General features: G+C 32.3%; 1 protein-coding gene across 1 annotated transcript; it reads right to left on the bottom strand.

Annotated features, from left to right (window-relative positions):
* Positions 1-2212: 2212 nt before the first annotated feature.
* On the bottom strand, positions 2213-21352 carry Nelf-A (Negative elongation factor A). The gene is made up of 11 exons (XM_068769469.1): positions 21143-21352; positions 18790-19044; positions 16364-16541; positions 14514-14669; positions 8417-8548; positions 7425-7516; positions 6673-6837; positions 5604-5678; positions 4306-4521; positions 3413-3512; positions 2213-3054 (listed from the first exon to the last, which is right to left on the bottom strand). The coding sequence occupies exons 1-11, from the start codon at positions 21350-21352 to the stop codon at positions 2789-2791; spliced, it is 1845 nt and encodes a 614-aa protein (XP_068625570.1). The 3' UTR covers positions 2213-2788.
* Between the last annotated feature and the right edge of the window lie 577 nt (positions 21353-21929).

Here is a 21929-nt window from a genome sequence, read left to right as displayed (position 1 = left end):
TAGATGGAACTTTTTGCAAAGGTTGTAGTAACCACAAAAATTGGAACACTATGATATTTACAAATCTATAATGCAATATATAGATCATTTTTGACAATATCTGTTATGCCATGTACTTGGAAAATATTTTTGTTATAAAAACATTCATGTATAGTTACAGTAAATTATTGTTTTGAAAATAAAAATTTGAAACGCCATACATTGATTTTCATTTCAATTATATATTAACATTTTTTTAAAACACATCAACGCGTCCATGTTAGACAACACGAAATAAAATTTCACGCCGTCAGATGCATATTTAACTATTATTTATGTGTTGGCTTAATGTGGAAACGGCTTTTGTTTTAAAAATTTATGAAATCGACTCTGCGAGTGATACTGATGTCTATTATCTCTTTGAGCGCAGGTAACGAATTTTAAACATTTGTTATAGTTAATATTTTATTTTGTCTTAATGAAGCCGCCTCCATAGTTTTTAGCCAAGCACTATAAATAAATATGCATCCGAGCATCCTATCTAGGATTTCTATCTATTACAACTAGTTCCTGGAACATGCTTATCTACGTAAATTAAAGTGCTTAGATGATTAAAAACATATTTATAAAAACATGAATATGAAGCAATTTCGCGTCTTCACCGAGCACACGTGGTATCTCCTTATTAAAATTCAACGATAATTACACGTCGCTAAAGAACTCTACCAGATATGACAGCTAAAATAAAAAGTCTGCTAGTAAGTTTTTTTTCAGTCAGTTTTTTTTTTAATTTGACAGTCTTTCACAAGTAAAAGGATTAAAATCATCATTTTTATGCAAGAGTACACCATCGTAATAGACAAAGTTGCTTGCAGCGTCGGTCAATTAAAAGTGACGTTTAAAACAATTTCAACTTTATATAATAAAAAAAAATATAGATTGGGAGTTGAACTCGCTCGAATACTTCAGTGAAATGTTAAAAGTTGTTTTAAATAACGAAATTACCATATTAGGGATTACATGTTTTTTAATATTTGATTTATTCGAAATTTTATTCGTGCCACATTATTGACATTGTTTTAAGCACTATTTATTCCGGGAGCCACAAGACTAAAGATACAATTTTCCTTTATGTAACAATATGGGTACTAAATATTTGTTTTAAATTTTTAACATTTTCTCACAAAATATTTACCTACCTGCCTTTCTGGTTTCATATATGAAGGTCTGTAGGTTTTATGTGTAAAAGCTTTAAATGTGTAAATGTGTGGACCATTTGCCAACAAAAAGCTTCAAGGCTTTTCCTCTGCAGGGACCACAGTAAGCAATAATTAATTTTAGCAGGAATTCAAATTTTTATAAAAAAATTTTCCTAGTATTATTACATCATTTAGTATTTCTGAAACCATTTATTTTTGGATAGTATGTACCATATATCAATTGACAGCAAATTAGCTATACATTCATAGCCAATCCGTACTCCCCTCTGGGGGGCAAAGCTCTTGTTCAAAACAGATAGGCGAAGTATATTACTGTATTAAAGATTATATAATATGACAAATGCCTGGGATATAGTTATGCTGATTTTCACGTAACAAATACTTCTATTTATAAGTTGAAATTGTCAAGTTTCTTCGATAGAAACCACATTCCGAACCAAGTAGTATATGGGAAAATTGGAACAAATAATACTTTGTATAAATATGTATTTAAATGTTCGTTATATCAATATTTTGACGTTTTAAAGATGCTTAGAAATGCCTATTCAAAAGAATAAATGTTTCTTTCATTGAATGACCATTTTATGTCAATGGGACCAAATGGGGTGTTATGAAATACTAGAGATATTTCTTTTTTTATTTAAAACATTTTACTTGGCTGTTTAAAATGTTTGTCATATTATGGATAAAATAAACTTTATGAACTTGATGTTTTTTCAGGTAAAAATGGCAGCAATTCATAAAAGTTAGGGAACTCATTACGCAGAATTTTCATTATCACATTTGGAAGAAAATCTTAATTATGAAACTTAATTACGAAACAATGTAGACATGTATGAAAAAATATTTATAATCTATATTAAATTTCGAATAAAAGTTTCAATTCGTATGAACACGGTTCAAATATAACTAGTACAACTAACGTATATTAAGAAGGCTCCTTAGGCATAAGTTTTTACGCATCATCTAACTACTTCAACCGAGAGTAATGTTTTGAAAGAATACTTCAATGATGCGAGCGTAAACTTATTTTGGCACTATAAAACATACTGAAAATGGTCAACTAAAATATAATCCCGGGTGAGATCAAACAAACACTTCTCTCACTGACTATCAACTAATATGAGAACTAAATAACTATCATACAAGAAATTCCTTTTCATATGAATGGGGATTAAAAAAAAATTATTCTAATTAAACTGTAACACTTGACATTTCAACAATTGACAGCGACAACTGTCTGTTCATTAGGACAGTACGGGAGTTCAATAATGTATTGTAAGCATAACTGTCAAATATTTGATAGATGGGAGTCAAATACCTTATAATTATAGTCAAAATCAAAAAATTAATATTAAAAACGTCCAAACACAAGGATGCGGAAAGAACGTAAATGACACGGTAAAGATATATATACAATTTCAAGAATCGAATAGAACATTGTTTCGCTGTACATGTATAACTTCTAAAATCACAAACACCCATCTGTCAGATATTTGACAGTTTAATGAAATATTATTTCTTTAAATATACCTATAAACAAACTGTAAGGCAAACTAAACAACAGATATAGTCAATATAAATAAAATTTAACTGACACTTTGGTTGGCGAGGGAGACAATAGGCTGTGTGTTGTTGGAAGAGATAATGGTGGCTCCGGGGAGGATCTTCTGTGGCACCATGCCGTCGATGTGCCGGTACTTTTTAAGCCGCGTCCACTGGCCATTGTTGTAATTCATTTGGAAGTGCATCTCCGAGAGCATGGTCAGGTATGTGTCGTCAGACTGCAATACGTTTTCTATGTTCTCTGACAGCTTGATTGTTACTATGTTGCCAAGGTTCGGGCACGGATTATCTAACAAAGAAATAATGCTTGGTTAATATAAATCAATGTTTATTTCAACATAGATAAAGTTTACTAGACAGAGACAATGATATTCACACATTCAAATACAATATATGTACATAAACACACACAAAAGATTTAAATCTATATACTGACTCATATCAGTAAAACAATAAAGCATTTTCTTCTTTTTAGCCAATAGACACCCTCTGCAAAGCATAGACCTCTCCCAAAGATTGCCTCGATGTCAGTGACTTCCTATGTCATACCTTAACTATGTCGTTGGTCCACTTATCAAGAGGGAAGGGGCTGTAATTTAGTCGTACCATGTAAAAAAAAAAAAAAAACAATGAAGACAAAAACTTACCCCTTGATCCAGCCATGAAGCCAAGAATGAGTGCCTTCTCCGGACGCGTGACACGATTAGCGTTGCGGAACATGTCCTGTGCTTCCAGCATTTGCTCTCGCTGCAAAAGACAAACCATTTTTGTAAGTATCACTAATAATAATTTTTAAATTTTTAATGCATATTATAATTTTTTTAACAGGACTTTTGTTACTGTCATTTTCAAATTCGAGGATCGAGGATGCGGAGGGGGTTCAGCCTAAAACCTTTAAGGTAGCGAAGCCCGAGTGCTACTAAAGGAGCCTCGCTTCGGGCCGCCACATACAACAATTTCACCAGATTTGACTTCATACTATTACTTAATATTTTTTGTGTTGACAACACCAACTTTAAACAAATTCATTTTATAAGGACACTACATTTATACAAATAATTATTAATATTTCAGCTACACATAGGCCCATGTAATCCCAATAAGACCGGTTTTTATGGCCTTTTTTCCTTCCCTATCAAATGTGAGCGGGGATCTTTTTTACAATAGTAATTTGTCATATATTTTATTATTTTCATCCTAATCTTCAATAAGAACGGTTGGAGGCGGCCTGAATCTTGCGTTTTGCGAAGTTTCAAGACCTTTACATTGTGGCTGGACATCCTACGAGGCGCTCACAGGTCAGTGGTTTCCACTCCAAAACCTTAAAGCCGAAACTTGACGCGAGTGTTACAATTTAAATAAAACTATTCTTAAGCTTTTATTATAGCAAATAATTATTTTTCCATACTGATAGATATTTAAACTATGAACCTCAACAGCATCCAGCGCAATTGGCTACCATAGATAACTCTTTATTGCTAAGAGCAGAACAGATCTGTGGTGGTAACCAACAGTGGGAACATTACAAGCCAACACTTACTGTAAGAGAGAGTCCTCTACGCGGCAACAGCGTTTGTGATTGTTGCTGCGGCTGTTGTTGCGGTTGTTGGGGCTGTTGCTGTGATTGTTGTTGCGGTTGTGTTTGCGGTTGCGGCTGTTGTTGGTGTTGTATAGGCGCCACGGCTGTAGTGGTGTGAACCGCGGCCACAGGAACCGATGACACCGGTGCTGGTTGCACCGGGGTTGTCAGTTGAACCTGCAATAATACATAAATTTTTTTTTATTAAATATAGACAAATACACTAACGAAGAGAGTATAGATATACCTTTATAATATACACCCTAAGTTTTTTTAACACAATTTTTATACTAAGACGAATCTCTACATTTTATTAAAATTCTCATTTAGTCAGTGTTTACAGAAACAGATCACAGAATCTATAATACAAGAAAATACAACTGAAGGAATACAAAGTTCTTAAATCCCAACACTTGTGATAGACATCTGACATATCCATTAGGGGGACCGGAACGTAATGTCGCCTTCTAAGTTAAATTCACACGACTACATTTTTAACTTTAACTTTTTATTTTAAGTTTTTATTTCTAATCAACAATATATTCACCTTCGTTATCAATAGCCTTTTCCCATCTAGTATACAAATTTTCAATGCCGGAGCGGTAACAAATCAATCGGGTTTTCTGTAAAATATGTCGACAAAAACGACATTACTTTCTGGTCCCCCCAATAGTTATGATAGCTTTTTGGTCAAGGTTTATAAAAGTCATTTAAAATTTTATGTTTTATAATTACGGATTGAATTTATACTAGGCTAATTTATTTTTTTGTAATAAAATTAATTACTTGTGCTTTATAAATTTTGTTATTTCATTATTACATACTTCTAGTTTTTTTTTTTGAAAAATATTTGGCTCGCTTTTGTAAGTAAATTATTAACTTGAGATAAAGTAGTAAATAATTTAAAGTAAGCGGTCACATATATATTATAATGTTTTGGATAATTGAGAAATTTTTCGCTTTTTAATAATAATCATTAGATCTTACAGCTAAGTTGGCATCTGTAATCTAGTTCTGCGATCAAATACAGTTTAATAATACTTTGTGTATAAAGCAGCCTTTGGTTTAAAAAAAATTGAAATTGACAAAAAAAGTTTAAATAAACAATTTACATAATTTTCACTAAGAAACACTTCGGTCAATTTCTACATGTCTATACCTGTACAATCAATATGCGTACGAAATTCGAATACAAAAATTTGATTGGTGATAATAAAAATAAAATTTTAAGCAAAATCAAAAATGACTCTTATGCTCACAGGAATTTGGTGTTGAATCGGTTGCGCGGTCGGCTGTACGCTTCGCGCGGCCGCCTGCACTACGGGCTGCGTCATCTGTTGTTACAAAATCGAATTATAACTTTGAAATAAGAATTTTTTTTTTGTATTTCTCTTTATGGCTAGACATCGAGGTCCATTATGACTACGTGATAATATGTTATAATATTTATAACGTATTTTGGTCAGTACAGATGTAAAATCTTTAAAGTATATAAATAGCTCATTCATGTTACATAAAAATCTTTTAAACTTGTACATCTATTTTCACTCAGTATAAAATGATTAATTCATTTTTTCTATTTGAATGCGACAAACTAATAAATTTTGGCAGTTACTTGCAGGGACAGATAGTAAACAATAATTATTTTTAATATTTAGTAATTCTAATTGTCAAAACCCTTTTTTACTATATATATATATACAGACATCATTACGTTATTTATTATTTCTAAAACCATTGATTTTTGGATTTGATTTTTAGATTGGATTGCATACATTAACCTTTTGTTGGCCGGAAAGTGTGCAATATAGCGCCTGAAATGTTCGGGAACGAAATACATAATATACCAATGAAATATTACTATTTATGGTTCTATGGTCTGTAGTATTAGTCTATTGTAAACTGTATTTTAAAGTAATTCGAAATAAAATAGCATACTTCGTTTCGGGCTTATCTAATCAATAGACACCCAGACGGCGCGGGCAGATACTTCCATAGGCAGTTGACAGGTTAATTGACAGTAAATGAGCTTACATTAGCCGATATAGCCTAGCGGATTGACATGTGAGTGGAGAACAGATAGCCGCTGGGGGCTTAACGTTATAGTGTTCTAGAGATTAAGACCCAATCAAGCCCAGCGTTGTACCCACACGGTGGACTAAAATTGTTAATATCGTAGAAAAGACGCTTGATGTAGGTAGGCAACCGGTCCTACTGGAATTCTCGGTGTTAGGCCTATGCCCAGCAGTGGACGTCTAATGGCTAAAATGATGAGCTACAATTGGCTTGAATATACAAAGTGTGTATTTATAAGTAGTTTATACTTACAGGTTTTATATTCTGTAAGAGAACAGCCTTTCCGCCTCCTTGCAAGATCACAGTGGACGTATTGAGGATGTTTTGTGCAGACAACAGTAGCGGCTTTCCACCGGCCTGTCCTATTAAGAGCTTCGGTTGCTGTCCTATCACTATAGGCTTCGTGCCCGTCGTTTGCTGTAAAAAAGTAAAATTTTAAAACAGTTGCTCAACGACACATCAATAGTACTATGCTCGGGACTTCTCTACAAGATCGAATCAGGAATTACATAATCCTTAGATGAACGAAAATGAAACAAGCAAGCTAAAATGAAAGGCCATATAGCGCGTACACTAAGTGGCCGCTAGAGCCTTAAATTTCTGGAGTGGGGGACGTCCACCCACAAGGTGGACAGATGACCTTGTTAAAGTCTTAGGGAAATGTTGTATGCTGTGATTGCTTCCAGCTGTCCACTGTCTTTGGAAATCTTTTTTGGTATGCATATTTCCAGCATATAAATTTATATTTTTTGCATATATATATGCCTTTCTGTATATACTAAATTATATGTGTATACTGAACTATATGGCATAAATATATGTATATATATATATATGCCGGAAAGTTCTAGAACGATTGACAATGTTCACCTAATATCTCTTTCTCAAAGTTGAAGTTATTGCCTAATAGGACAGTGTCCCAGATATATAATGGTCTACAATTTCGACCATACCACCCCCCAACAACTGCTTAAGTAGGTACGAGATACATTTTGCGCAATTACCTGTAACAAAACGGGACTCTGTATCGGTGCGGTGGTGTCGGTGGGTGCACTCGGCTCTGGCTCCGATTGTACTGCGTCTGCACTGCTCGCTGCTACAAAAATATTTTTTTACAACGAACATTCCCCTAAACTATTTTGAAAAAGAGACCTCTTTTTCATAACGAACTAATATCAGGCGTTACATCACGGTAGTCCATCCTAACTAAGAGAGGGAATAATATATAGCTACTTCAGCTATGTAGCAGTAGTCGTGCAATCAAGTGCACGGCCCACCAGCCCGCTGATAAATGCGCGTGCGGTAAACAATGCAAAACACAACTGCCACCGTTAATTTACTCTACACGTGTTTCACCCCTCCACGGCGCATCATCAGGTTTGGCGAGAAAATTTTAATATGCATTATATACGCGCATGCGTGATATGAAGTTGTCTATATTAGAACCTATAATTCATTGTTTTTTCAAAAAAAATTACAGATGGCCTGGACGGAAAGTGCAGCGGGGGTCGTATACGCCCCACACGGCATGGAATGTGTTCCCGTATCCCGCGGTCTCATTGGCACCCATGGTAACCGCTTCTTCTGCAAATCGTATCATCCCGTGATCCAGTTGCTAGGTGCCTAATGAAGCTAATAATTACCGGAGGGTCGGAAAAAAATAAGATTCCTTAAATGTACAGATGAAAAATTGTGAGGTAGCCGGCGGCCCTCACGGCACCTATTGTTGGGTATCGTGAGGTAGCCGGCGGTCCTCATGGCACTTAAAAGGTTAATGTATATTATGTATATCGTTTTAGAAAAATCACAACTTATTTGCCTTGTGTGATATAGTCAGTAAGATTGGTATATAAATTTATAAAATTGTGTATATTGTTCATCTTTAGTTATATGAGTGCTATAAGTGAAAACTTGTTATTGATGGTCTGATGATTTAAGTTTAATCAAGTTGTCATAGCTGTGTGTTTAATGTTAACAAATGAAATTATTATCTTACAAGGTGTAAGTGCTTCGGTGACAGGTGGATCCTCGGCTTTGGGCATCTGATAGTTGTTGAGACCTTTCGCGTAGTCTGGCGGCGGAGACGGAGGCGCTGCTGCAGGCTGCTTCTTTGCACCTTCTTCCATTTCTGTTAACGATTGTTACAATTTTATCATTTAAATATACATTACTTTTATAGGTGTAGAAGCTATAAAGGTCTGTAGAATGATAAAAAAATAGTTACAGAAACTGAACCACTTACTGAAAAAATAGTAAAAATATATTTTTCAAAATTCCTATTACTACAATTTCAATTAAAATCAATAATTGTTTACTATTTGTCCCTACTCCTGAATATTGAAACGGTTTATATATTTAGTACATATTGTTTTATCTGAATTTGAACAAAAAAATTGAGAGCAGTTTTCAATTTACATAGAACAAATATTAGTCAGTTATATAAAAAAAAGCATTGAATATGTGCATTACCCTTTCTTTAACGTATATGTTAAGCGAGGATATTAACAAAAAGAAATTTAAATAAAATCACGATCTAAAAACGTTGCGAAAGAAGCTTTCTGAATATCAACCTTAAAGACAAGAAAATCGGCACTTTGATACCTACGAATGAAAGCCCAAAACTTTATCAAACATGCGGTAAAGCTAATGTAGTGGGTAGTTCACATACAAAATTCAAAGGATGACAGATGGTCACAAATTATAACATAATGGATTCATTTTTAACAAGAAAAAAAATAAGAGGTAGACCAGCCAAAAGATGGAGTGGGAACTCTAGTTCAACCAGATATAGAGAATCTTGGAGTAAGATGGAGAAGGATTAAGTCGCTTCAGGCTACACTAGGCTACCTTACACTTGCATTACTTATATTTACATTAATAACAAAACATTAATGTAAATTTAAGTAAATTAAAACAAGCCTTGCTAAAAACGTAAAACATCAAATTATTAAATGCTATATGAAACGTATGACATAGCTTAATAAATAAATAAAAATCTATCCCTGTAGATTTTGTAACGAGAGATTTATAAGACTGTCATAAGCCTATAGAAAAAAAATCAATTAATGTAACTTATTTCATATTAATTATAATATACAGATTGAAAGGAAATAGATATTAAGCTTTTTGTTGTCAAATGACCTATTTAGTCATACCTTTAAACCTTTCACACCTATAATCAATCATATTAATTCAATTTTAATAACAATAATTATTCAATCATGTATAATTATTGTTATAAAATAACGAACCTGTAGTCGAGATATTGTTATACATATAAATTTAAATGATAATTTATTACCTCAAAACAAGTTGCTTTTGATTTAACAAGAAACCTCACACGTCTGATCTTGTACAAGGATAGGGTAGAAGTAAACATGCGTGGTAGGTAGAAATTATATTCATAAAATTCAGGGTACAAGGTACAAACAAACAGATGTTACAGCTATCTCAATGCATTTGCAACCTAAAGAGATTTACACAAGGTTGATATTGCATTGAATTGAAATTCATTTTTTATTTATTCATGTATGGAAATTTATGATCTGCGTCTTTGGTGAGGTGATTTTGAATTAAAATTAGGCGCACGGATCCCATTGCAAGACTGTTTTGACTTTCATCCCTGCATGCTTTATGTAGTGAAATATATCTGCCTGCTCTTTGATTTTTCTTGTGTTCACAGTGACCTAGAGTGAGGGAGATTTATCTCTGGAAATTTCACTCAGGGATTTCTAAACAAGCTCGCAGCAGGAATGAAAGCCCTAGAAGAACGTAACTAAAATAGTTCAGCATATTGATAAACCGTTGACAGTGGGCAGATCACATAGTGCGCAGAACTTTTTCCTAGCCATAAAGTAGTGGAAGACGTTGAAAGCCACCCGCTTTCGTTGTAAAAAGGGAGGTGGCTTACCTAGCAGTAGATGACTTACAGGTAATATAATAAAAGTTGATGATGATGAAATTTTGTTAGGTATGTTACTGGCTAACTCCATCATTACGGGACTGAAACCCATACGTAAATAAAGAGGATTTTTCTGGAGATGATGCTGTATAATTCATGACGTCTATATATATATAATACTTATTATATATATATATATATAATAAGTAAGATGTATTATAAGTCCCACGATTGCTTTACGTACACAAAAGAAAGTCGTATTGTATAATAAGCTAATCCCCATCAAAAGTGTAGTCGCAGAAGGAATAGCATCGTATATATATATATATATATATATATATATATATATACACAGATAGTATTACGAAGGAGTAAATGCAGTCGGTGCTGTGGGGGGAGGGGGCATCTCAGTAAACGACTACGATTGCTTTTTCCTGTGTACTGGCGAACGGACTGGAATTGAGATGTTAATTAGGCAGGTGAAGTGGGAGAAAAGTGTAGTTAGTGCACGCATAGAATGGCGCTGTCGGTTAGGCAGCCATTTTGACTGAGGACGGTAGGAAGATTATGTCATTAATAAATTTAATATTTCTAAAATTATGTTAACTTAGAATTCTATCGAAAAAAAAGGGTAAAACTATAATTATATTACATTAACTTTTACTAGTATTATTAATTTTATAACTAATTATTTATTTTCATTTAGAATCAGTTATGTAATATATTATATTTTATTACTAATAATACAATAAATAGCGATAATAATATTGACTTAGTTGCTTCAGGTTAAGGCTATGGTTCAGAACGGGCAGTCATGGAGCGCTGGTATAACCTGCGAAAAAGTGATGTCGCAGAAGGAAGCTGCGGAGAGAGAGAGAGAGAGAGAACATCTGAGTTCCCCATCCTCTATCAGACTTGAACTACGGAGGGTGTTATACCGCGCCTTTCTCCAACCCCCTTAGCATGGCCTTGGGGACGGAATCTAGTATAAAAATTTTGAATACCGGAGCGGTAAAAATCAATAGGTTTTTCTGTAAAATATGTCAACTGAAACAACAGTTACCCTAATATTTTAACAATCAATTTGTCGTTGGGTAAGAAAAACAATTCCGACTCTAATTTTTTAAAAATGGAAATTTAATGAAATTTGGATTGAATCATAAAATATCAAAAGTAAAACTGTCATTTATAGACATATACAAAGAGAAATCACACTTAAAATGTTCACGCATTAAAAACAACTATCATAAAGATTTTGTTTCTCCTTTATAGATGTTTTAAACTGCAAATACTCACACTGATAGAGTTTTTCGCTGTGGTGTTGCCAGCTAGGTAGATCAGGCTCGACTGTACCGCGTTATAAGATATTTCAAAGAGAGTGTAACATACATAACCATATAAGGATTCTGCATGTGAAGCATTAGCGTTCATGCAATCCGATACCGAAGATAGGAGGCGCGGGAACGCAAGCCTCCCGCTGATGCAGCATTACGTGACCGGTTGCGAGATTTCGAGGAATTGAAATTAGACGCCATCATATATTACTATGAATGTAATATGTTGGACATATAATTATTTTAAAATTCAAATTTATCTTGCAATGAATTGCATTTAAATACGCATTTACGGGCACTTTTGTATTGTCAACTATTTTAACAAGTACCGTGCCACGGTAATTTTTGAAAATTTTCATTCATTCAGGCCGCGTGGGGCGTATACGACCAACACTTTAAAAATTAAAAATGTCGTCTAAGACATACGCTTTACATTTTTCAATACTGAAAAGCTATAATTAGCGGGAAAAGGTTATAAATTTTAATATGCATTACGTACGCGCATGCGTGACGAAGTTATCTATATTCGACTCCACAATTCATTTGTTTAAGAATCCTTTGTTTTTCAATGAGAACTGCAGATGGCCTGAACGGAAAGTGTAGCGGGGGTGGTATACGCCCCACATGCCTTGGAATGTGTTAACATTATAAATAGTAAACTACCACAGGCATGAAACTCTACAGTTGCTCTTTTTAAAGATATTTAACAATTTAAGAGGTGTACATTATAATATTCACCATGTAAATGAGTCAACTAATAATATAACAATCAATAAACTTTTAATACTAGATTTATAACTACGAGGGTGAATCAAAAAATTCTTGGAATCAATTTTAAAAAATGCAAAGATTTAAATAATAATATTTTATTTTTCTACATAACCTCCCTCCAATGCAATGCATTTAGAATAACGCGTTTCTAACTTCCTTATTCCTTGACTCTCGAAAAAGTCCTCTACTGCAGCTATAACCGCGTCATTATCGTGAAATTTTGTTCCACGAATTTCCTCTTTTAATTTTGGAAATAAGTGAAAATCACTTGGGGCTAAGTCCGGAGAATATGGTGGGTGGTCAAGGAGATAGAGAAGAGATAGAGAAGAGATTTTTAATATTAAAAAAAAAATAATTTTTTTTTCTGTCTGTTTCAGCTAATCTCTGAAATGGTTGGACCGATTTTGACGTGACTTATACTAACAGGTTGCTGATATAGTAAGGACTAACTTAGACTACCGTTATTTTAGAAAAAAATTTAATCGAAAAAAAAAACTAAATATATTTTTTGGGTGAAATTCAATGGCAAAGTCGCAGACACGGCTAGTGTAATAACTAATTATTTTTTGATTTATACATTAATTTATAAAATTACATAGACATACAAGAGGCGGTCTTATTTCTCGAGGTGATCACTACCAGACCTTTGGATGTAGATAAAAGATATGAAGGAGATTGCAGTTTATGGTGTACATAATTAATACACTCATTAAACATACATGCGACATTTATTTATTTAACATTAATGTTCTATTTTGAATCAATTCCTACTCAATCCATTATTCATGAGTTTTTAATTCAACACATTTTTACTCAACTCCGGACTCCCTTTCACATTTCTAATTTATTAAGATTTATTTTATTTCTTCACAACCATTACTACTTGTCAATTTAACAAGCATTTTATTTTTTATATCTCTTTTATCATATATACATTTTAGTTCTTATTAAAGTCGCAGCCCCTAAGGAATAAGTTAATTAGTCCGAAAATGCAATATTTCAGGACAAGAAAAAACTGAATATTGGTCCATCTCAAAAATGTATACATTTATAATTATAATCTATATATAGTTTGAAAGCTAATTTAATACCGAACAATCTTTGAATGTATTATATTTCAGAATAATTTTTTTAATTTTTATTTATACTGTACCTTATTTAGAGAAATAAAATATAACTTTGCCTATCTCCGCCATTATAAGCCAGAAAATTATGGAATAAATTGACAAGGCGTATTGAAACTCGTAGATTGCAAATATTTAAAAACCTGATGAAAATTATAATGGCGGTTATCATGTTAATTTACTTTAATATTTGCTAACAAAATTTTCAAATAGACTATGGATATGTAATTGAAAATTAGATATAGGTCTACCCCAGACTGATTTGAAGCAGCCTGGATCAATCCTCTTTCAACAACCTTAACATCACCTGTCCACCTTGTTTGCTTGCCGTTCCATGGTCTCTACTCCAGAAACCTAAGGCCCAACTGTGGCCTACCCAATGCCAGTTCAACTTGCCAATCCACTGGGCTATATTTATTACTTATGTTTATCTATGGATCTCATAGAGGAATTCCGAGAATAGCCCTTTCTATGGTTTTTTGAGTGGCATATCCAAAGTGAGAGACCATGTTTTTGAGCAAAAAATATCTTCATCTAATATTTTTACAATATTATAAATGTCACAGTTATGATATACATATATAAATATATATGTCGCAAGCCGTCTCGGGGTTTACTGTCAGCGGAGCAAATCGTACATATATTTATATATATATGTATATCATAACTGTGACATTTATTCACAGGTGCGAGTTTTATACTACAAATTCCCTACATTCCTTAAGGTTGAATTATATCACCTTGCACCGGGAGTACCGAGCTGTGATGTAAAATCAGACCAGGCCTTGTGCCCACTACCCATTTTAATTAAATAAATATATTTTTCTTCTGCCGCTACCCTTTCATTTTTTAATTATTTTCCATAACGGGACATGGCTTATACATTATACTGGTTATATAATAGCTTCAGACTTATTACATATTCTTCAAAATATAATAAGATAGGAACATAGTACACCTTACCAAGTTTCCTTCTCTTCTTGATTTGTGCATGTGTCGCGGGCTGTTCATTGATGTCCAAGAGTTTTATGCCAGAGCGAGGCGGCGGTCGGGACACGGGTGCGAGCACTCTCGCTCCGGTACGCGCCGCCCAGCGTGACGGCAAGCCTTTTAAGGGCGCTGCAAAGATATATTTTATAATAATAAATGTATAAAACCAAATATAAGCACCGTGTTCGGCTCTCTTTTCTTAATTATTATTAAGCAAAGACTTGTGTGTTTATCGACTACATTATTGGGGACCCTTAGACAACCTTATCTTATATTTGAGATTATGACTTTTCATCCTTCAAATCCTTCAAACATCCTTCAAAATATTCCAACTTTTGACAAAGATAATCTTGGATAATGTTATAGACAGTCCTACCGACCTAGGAAAAAAAAATGATTTGCTTTGCTACTGACCGAAAGTTTTGAATGACAATTTCATCTTACTTTTTGATCACAGCAGTGTGCCTCACGTATGGATTTACACTTATAAATTGATTTATCTATCCAACAAATGTTATTTCTTTATTTCGATACCTGACGCGTTTAAAGTTACAATTCAAATGAAGTTACGATAAAAAAACTAACTACCTATATATATTAAAGTTTTATTCTAGACAACAAATATATGTAATAACTAGCCGATCCCGCAAACGTTGTTTTGTCATGTATATTATTTTTAGGAAACATTAAAAAACAAATAAAAAAGAAGGCATGGATGAAAATTTAAGGTTGTATGTATTTTTGTATGCATAAAAAAATAAAAAATTTTGACTTAAAAAAAAAATAAAAATATTAGCAGTGGACCACTCTTAACATTTAGGGGGATGAAAAATAGATGTTGTCCGATTCTCCACCCTGGCCGATATGCGCGCTAAAAGTCACGAAAATGGGTTAAGCCGTTTCGTAGGAGTTCAATCACGCACACCGTGACACGAGAATTTTATATATTAGATATATGATAAGAAAGTATACATAGATTAGTTTAACAATTCCAAACGCAACATTGTTATGAATAGAGTATAAGAGTTGCTATCAAATACATATTGCAAAAGTCTCATTCATCTAGGCATAGTCCTCTCCAAAAAATCGTCACAATGACAGGTCCTGTGCTGCTCGCATCCAGCGACTTCCTGCAACCTTAACTATGTGGTCGGTCCACATAGTGGGAGGTCTGCCCACGCCACGCCTACCAGCTCATAAGTCTACTTACACAAAAATAAAACATGTCTTCAATGTTCCATAAAATGTTTAAAAGACTTTTTTAATTATATCTAAAGAAAGTGCACTAAAATTAAGTCTTATAACAATAATACTTTAAACACTTTTCATATTTTTTTACTTCACTTTTTTCTATGATACAGTATTTTTCTAACATTAATGTGCTATTCCTCGCCCCTCCCCCATCTTAACATTTCTAAAATTCCTATATATATTAAAGCAAAAGGGTTAAATTCGTGTCAAGTCCACTTTTAAATTGTCCCCCTTAACAATCAAATTGCCCTGCTGTGGGACGTAGGCCCCACTTTGGAAACGTTATAATATTATCACTGTAACGACAGTATACAATTTTGCCTATATTAAACTCAAATAAATTATTTGTCTCATGTTTTATTTTTATTTAAAGACCTGTTTTATATTCTTCTATTTTATTCAGTTATAAACATTTAGATATAAGCAAGCATAATTATGGGCTGTGTGTGCAATTGACAAACATATTTAGTTTTGTATTTTGTTACATGACACCATTATAAAATAACATATTTTACTGATGGCAGGCCGATTTAAAATAAATCAATAAACACTGGGTATGTTTGACCACTTACTGGTATCAGTCATTTTCCTGGGCATTCCTCTAGATCTGACAGGGACAGTTGGCGCTTGTGCTTTCTTCTGGTTAGCCTGGACCTCAGTCGCTTTAGCAAGGAGTTCACTTCTCAGCGCCACAGATTTTGGTTTACGCTTTAGTGTGAAATGTTTTACAGGATTTGGTTGCTGACCAACCTGAAACAAAGATCATTTTTATATTATTTTATTTTGTTTGTTGAGAAAACTTAAAAACTAGTTGCACTATAACAGGCAACTTATATAACAAGAGGTCATTGCAAGTTTCCGTTTTTAGCACTATTATTTATATTGTGAGAATGTGCAAAAGGATTATAATCCTACATAGAAGAAAGTTATAAACTCTATAGCATATACAGTATGTACAAGAGCCTTACAAAATACTTATAAACATATACACATGCATACAATAAAAAAGCTGTTATTTAAATTTGAAAACCAAAGAAAACATTCATATATTTGCACCTTAATGTATGTAGATTCACACTAAAAACCATCAAATATTTATTCTTTGACAAATTTATTTAACCTCTGAACAAAAATGATTTATTTCAGTAGTTACTGCGACCATTAAGAACAGAGAGTGGCTCAGGATTTCTCTGCTGAAAAGATGGAACGTGTATAAATATAGAACTAACAAGCTTGGGACAATAGACAAGACCATTTATAATTTTAACTCTATACATGATATCTGCCTGGTCCCTGTGCTTTACCAAAGGCAATAGATAAAAATAGGATGATTAATAATAAATTCTTTAAAGGAGTTTTTATTTAGCTTTTTGTTTCCCAACGCAGGCAGGGACTGCACAAAAAGTCCAGGTTAATACTGATTGTTTATGTATATTGCTCAACTAGATCTCTACACAGTAAATAAGAGCGCAGGTCAACAGCCTATCTCCCTCACTCATACAGCGCACCCGCTCGCACACTATACTGCCGCCTTAGGATAGATACCAGCGAGTTTATACGTCCCGGCAGTGCTACATATTAGTTGGTTGGATCCCACAAGCTCATTCAATTAAGCTTTAAAACTTTTACACCTATTTCAAATCATCTTGTTTAATGTGATAACTCTAAAACATATAAAATTGTTTTTTAATATTAGAATCAGGCTTATAGCTTCTGGTAGCACAAAGTCTGCAGGGACAGATAGTACACGGTAATTCATTTTAAATTTATGATACAAATTTTTAAATCGATTTTTCTTATTATGTCTACTATTTGAAACCATTGATTTGTGAATAGAGTATACTATACATTAATTGACAGCAAATATGCTATATATTCACCTTCTTTGAAACTATACCACTTAAAACCCATCAACCCTGTATAAAATTCATTTAAATCCTGACTTAACCAAGTTTAGAATTCTTTAAAACACCGCAAATAATTTATCACCACATATATATGAGTAAATATCCATAGTTCAGATTTTTAGATGCATTATTACCATTAGACTTAAATATTGGCTTATAAGGGGATTGTCTTATATAATATTTAAAATTTAAAAAAAAAACTGTTTACACTATCTTAATTAGAGGATATATGAACATTTACATAAAGGCAACAAACTTACGAGCTAGTTCCACATCCAAAGAATACATATAAAAAGCAAAAACAAATTAAGGCAATTAAAAAGTAAACATTAACTAAAATTAAAAATTAAATTTTCTCCTAAAACAGTCTATACTTGTAATAACAAATTGCACCAACTTAAGTGCAGATAGACCAAAAAATAAATGTCATTCCTTTAACAATTTTAATATGTAGTTAATAAAACAAAATTTATAAATATTAGTTCAGCAGTACGTTCATAATTTCTTATTGAAAATAGGTTAACACAAGAAGCCATGTGAATTTCTTTAAGTATTACATATCATTCAATCCTAGTGTCTGATATCAAGGTTACAATTGATTTTAAGTTCCAAACTACTTTTTGAAAGTCTTTTTAATTTAAACAGCCTTCATTGGTAAATAACTCTAGCCTGTTCAATGTTCTCTTGATAAAATTACTATGTAAAAAATATATATCCTACATTTTAGATTTTTTACAGCTCAAAAAATGTTTAAGGTGCGCTCTGTTGTGTGTATGTTCAATGTTAAGTGCCAGTTGTGGATGTCATTGGAGGCATTAAAAAAGAAGGCTACAAGCATTGGTTTAAGTTTAATTGCATTATATAGTCCTTTGTATATTAGTATATTTTGAAAATGGTTAACAATACACACAAATCATTAATGTTATCATTTTGTGAAGTAATAATTCATTAAAAGCCAAGATTTATATTTGCAGATAGCATTGTAAATTATGTTAGTCACCCAAAATTAATAACATCAAAATTAAAAACAAAACAATGTAAATAGTGTAGATAATAAGCCATTGTATTAAAAAATAACGACAAACACTTACCACAGAAACTAAAGCATTCTTATTTAAATAAAGGCACTCTAAAGGCAGCAGGCCAAGATCAGAATGTTTGGCCAAGGCTCTTCGAAGTTCTCCAATCATATCACTAAAAATTGGTCTAGTCTCATCAAACTCTGCTATCTCCGTATTAAGTGTACCAGCTGATGGAAATGTCTTCAGGACCTCCGCGAGCATAGCTACCCAGAGATCCGAGTCAACTGCTGCTACCTCAATGATCTCTTCGAGTTCATTTCTCCACTGGAAAGCAAAAATAGAAATTGACTGAGAAACTGCACCATATTAGATGACAATTCACAAATTTAAGATATGGCAGCCGTAAAAAATGAAAACCTGTAATTAAATGAACTGTACACTTGACTAATAAGTCCTATATGGGATCATAACTATAAGTAAGTAGAAATCATTTATAGTAATTATCAGTGTAATGTAAAATATTGGTGTTGCCCAATGGAAATATTTGTTCAATTTCACTAATACTTATATATAGGGCGATTAAATATGTGTGAAAATTAAAGTACTAAACAGTAATAAATTTTAACACTGGTCATAAATCAATTCATGTTTTTATGGCTGAATAGTGCTTATGAGCCACAAGAAAACTACTGATGCTTTTTTTTTGCATCACAGTTGTTTTCTCTCTTGGTGACTATACAGTGCAATTGTTGTTCCATATAGCACAAACTGTTTCGCTCGCTTAAGACTGCCAAATCTTTTGTTGTACAATATATTCAATGCTTAAAAAAATGAAGGAACAAATGAAGAATCTACAATGACTTATATGCCGATGGTTTATCTGATTGTTCAAGTAATTATGAACCAAATTGTGGTAACTATGAAAATGATACTATATCAGAAGGGAGATATAATAACATCAGATAGACAACAATTTAAAAAAATAGTGGAAAGAACATGACCAGGGTTTCCGGTCAAGTAAGAGACCATGTCTTAGAAAAAATATGTCAGTGCCAGAAAAGAAAATCCGACAAAAGTGTGTAAAGTTTGTTTTAAAAATTCTAATACATTATCAAATATAAATAAATATGGAAAAACTTCCCGAACATAACTGGTATTTTATATATGCAGTTTTTTTTACAATCATGCCGTCTTAAAATCCTGTGATGCTAAATGGTCACCATAATTGCTTAAAATGTTTTCAACATATTTCATCATCATTGTCATATCACCAGATAAACACCTATTACAAGCCAAAGAAATCCCTAAATATATATTGATGACCTTGGTCCATCTGCAGATCTTCTCATGTCTGATTATAACAAATCTTGCTTTACATTATAACTTATGTTATCAATGATAATAAGCAAAGACTAGTTATTTCCAAACATATTGCACTTTCTAATGTTATCATATATTTTAGAAAAGTAAAAGATATATATGTTATTATGTATATATGCATAGTGAGGAATATGATTAACACACAATAAATAAAAAAATTTAAATGTATCAAATAACATGAAAAATCATATTTTATAGATCTCACTATGAATAATATTTATTAATGATTTGTTTTCCTAATGTATTAAACATATTTTAAACTAAAGAAAAAAAACTGTTATAAAATTGTAAAATTACGCCAAATGATGATAATATTAAAAAAGGTTGTTTGTTGAATTTTTAACATTAAATTAAACAATTCCAAAAAATTATATATGTAACCACATATGAAAATTACTTTGTCAGTAAAATACTAAACAAAAATTTTAATTTTTATTTTGAATCTAACCTCATTACAGTTTTGAACTTGTTTATATGCAGTTATGCATTGCTATCAATCAAATTAAAGTAAACTAAACTATTTCAATAATAATTCCTAGATGAAAACCACAAATTAAAAATAAGCCTAATTAAAAACCTTATTTTGGATTTATTAACTCATCAAAAAGTATTAAGCAGTTTAAAATTAGTATACCATTATTAAACAATTGGATCTTACTATAACATGCAGGTAAATAAAATGGTTTATTATTATTAAAATAGAAACCAAAACAAAGATAAAAATATGTTAAGGAAAATTATAAAGTTGGAAACTAACGTACGAATTATTTTGAAAATGTAACATATTGACAGCGAACACTGTTTTATTTACAGTAGTTACAGTTGCGTAGACAGATAGCATCAATTGCAAAACGCACAAACACGATAACAAATGAAAACACACAGATTTTTCGTTATTTCGCTCCATTTTCGCGTATTATTTAATGACAACAAATAGAGTTCTAAAATAATTCATCCCACTCTACCGCGTTGAATTAAATTGATAAAGAGAGAGACATCGGACGCTAAACAGTTATGCAAAGGCATCAGAGAGAAAAGTTACCTCTTCAACATTTCTGCGCGGGATATGAAAGAAACTTAACAATAATTTTAATTTCACTTGTGTCTGCAAGTCCGGAAAACAATCCTTAATATTCTTTAAAACTTCCGCATTTAATTGAGTGCAAATTGAGCCACTTGTCCAGGAATCATTCGAAATTCCGAGTTTATTGTGGAGCCACAAGGATGTGTCACTATCCCGAACGTTCGCCATCTTGCAACTGAGGCAGTGACGTATCTGTTTAGCGTACATGTGGTGTATAGGGCTGCCGTGAGTCATATTTCAAAGAACGAACGAAAGAATATTTTATTGCGCCTAAAAATTCTGATAATAAAACTTAAATTGCACTTTAATTTTAATCTCCTTAATATTTAATATAAAGTTATATTAATTATAATAACAATTATAATGATAAAAAGTTTTTTTTTATGACAGATATTAACTAAAAAGATGGCATTTATTCCTTACACAATTTAGTTATTAAAATGTTATTTTAACTCGTATTTTAACATCAATTTAATAATAACGCAACTCAGTAATGTTATAAATTTATGTTTACGGATATTGAAAAAATATGATAACTTTCATTAATTAAGCCTTATATTTTGAGTGAGAGAGAGAAGTAAATATTTATATTTTAATGCAATTATTGCAAGGGATCTAACATGAAAAATTGGAGAAAATATATATTATTTAGATTTGTATATATTAATTATAAAAATGAAAGGAAAAACTATAAAACATTTTGTAATTTTAAAGTATAACAGAATCCTAAACCATTATTTTTAGT

The sequence above is a fragment of the Battus philenor genome, unplaced genomic scaffold (genome assembly GCF_028537555.1).
Source record: "Battus philenor isolate CCGP_79_NKW_IND1 unplaced genomic scaffold, ilBatPhil1.0.hap1 SCAF_28, whole genome shotgun sequence".
NCBI lineage: Eukaryota > Metazoa > Arthropoda > Insecta > Lepidoptera > Papilionidae > Battus > Battus philenor.
Note: the sequence above shows the minus strand (reverse complement) of the source record. Positions and strands in the feature narration are given on the sequence as shown.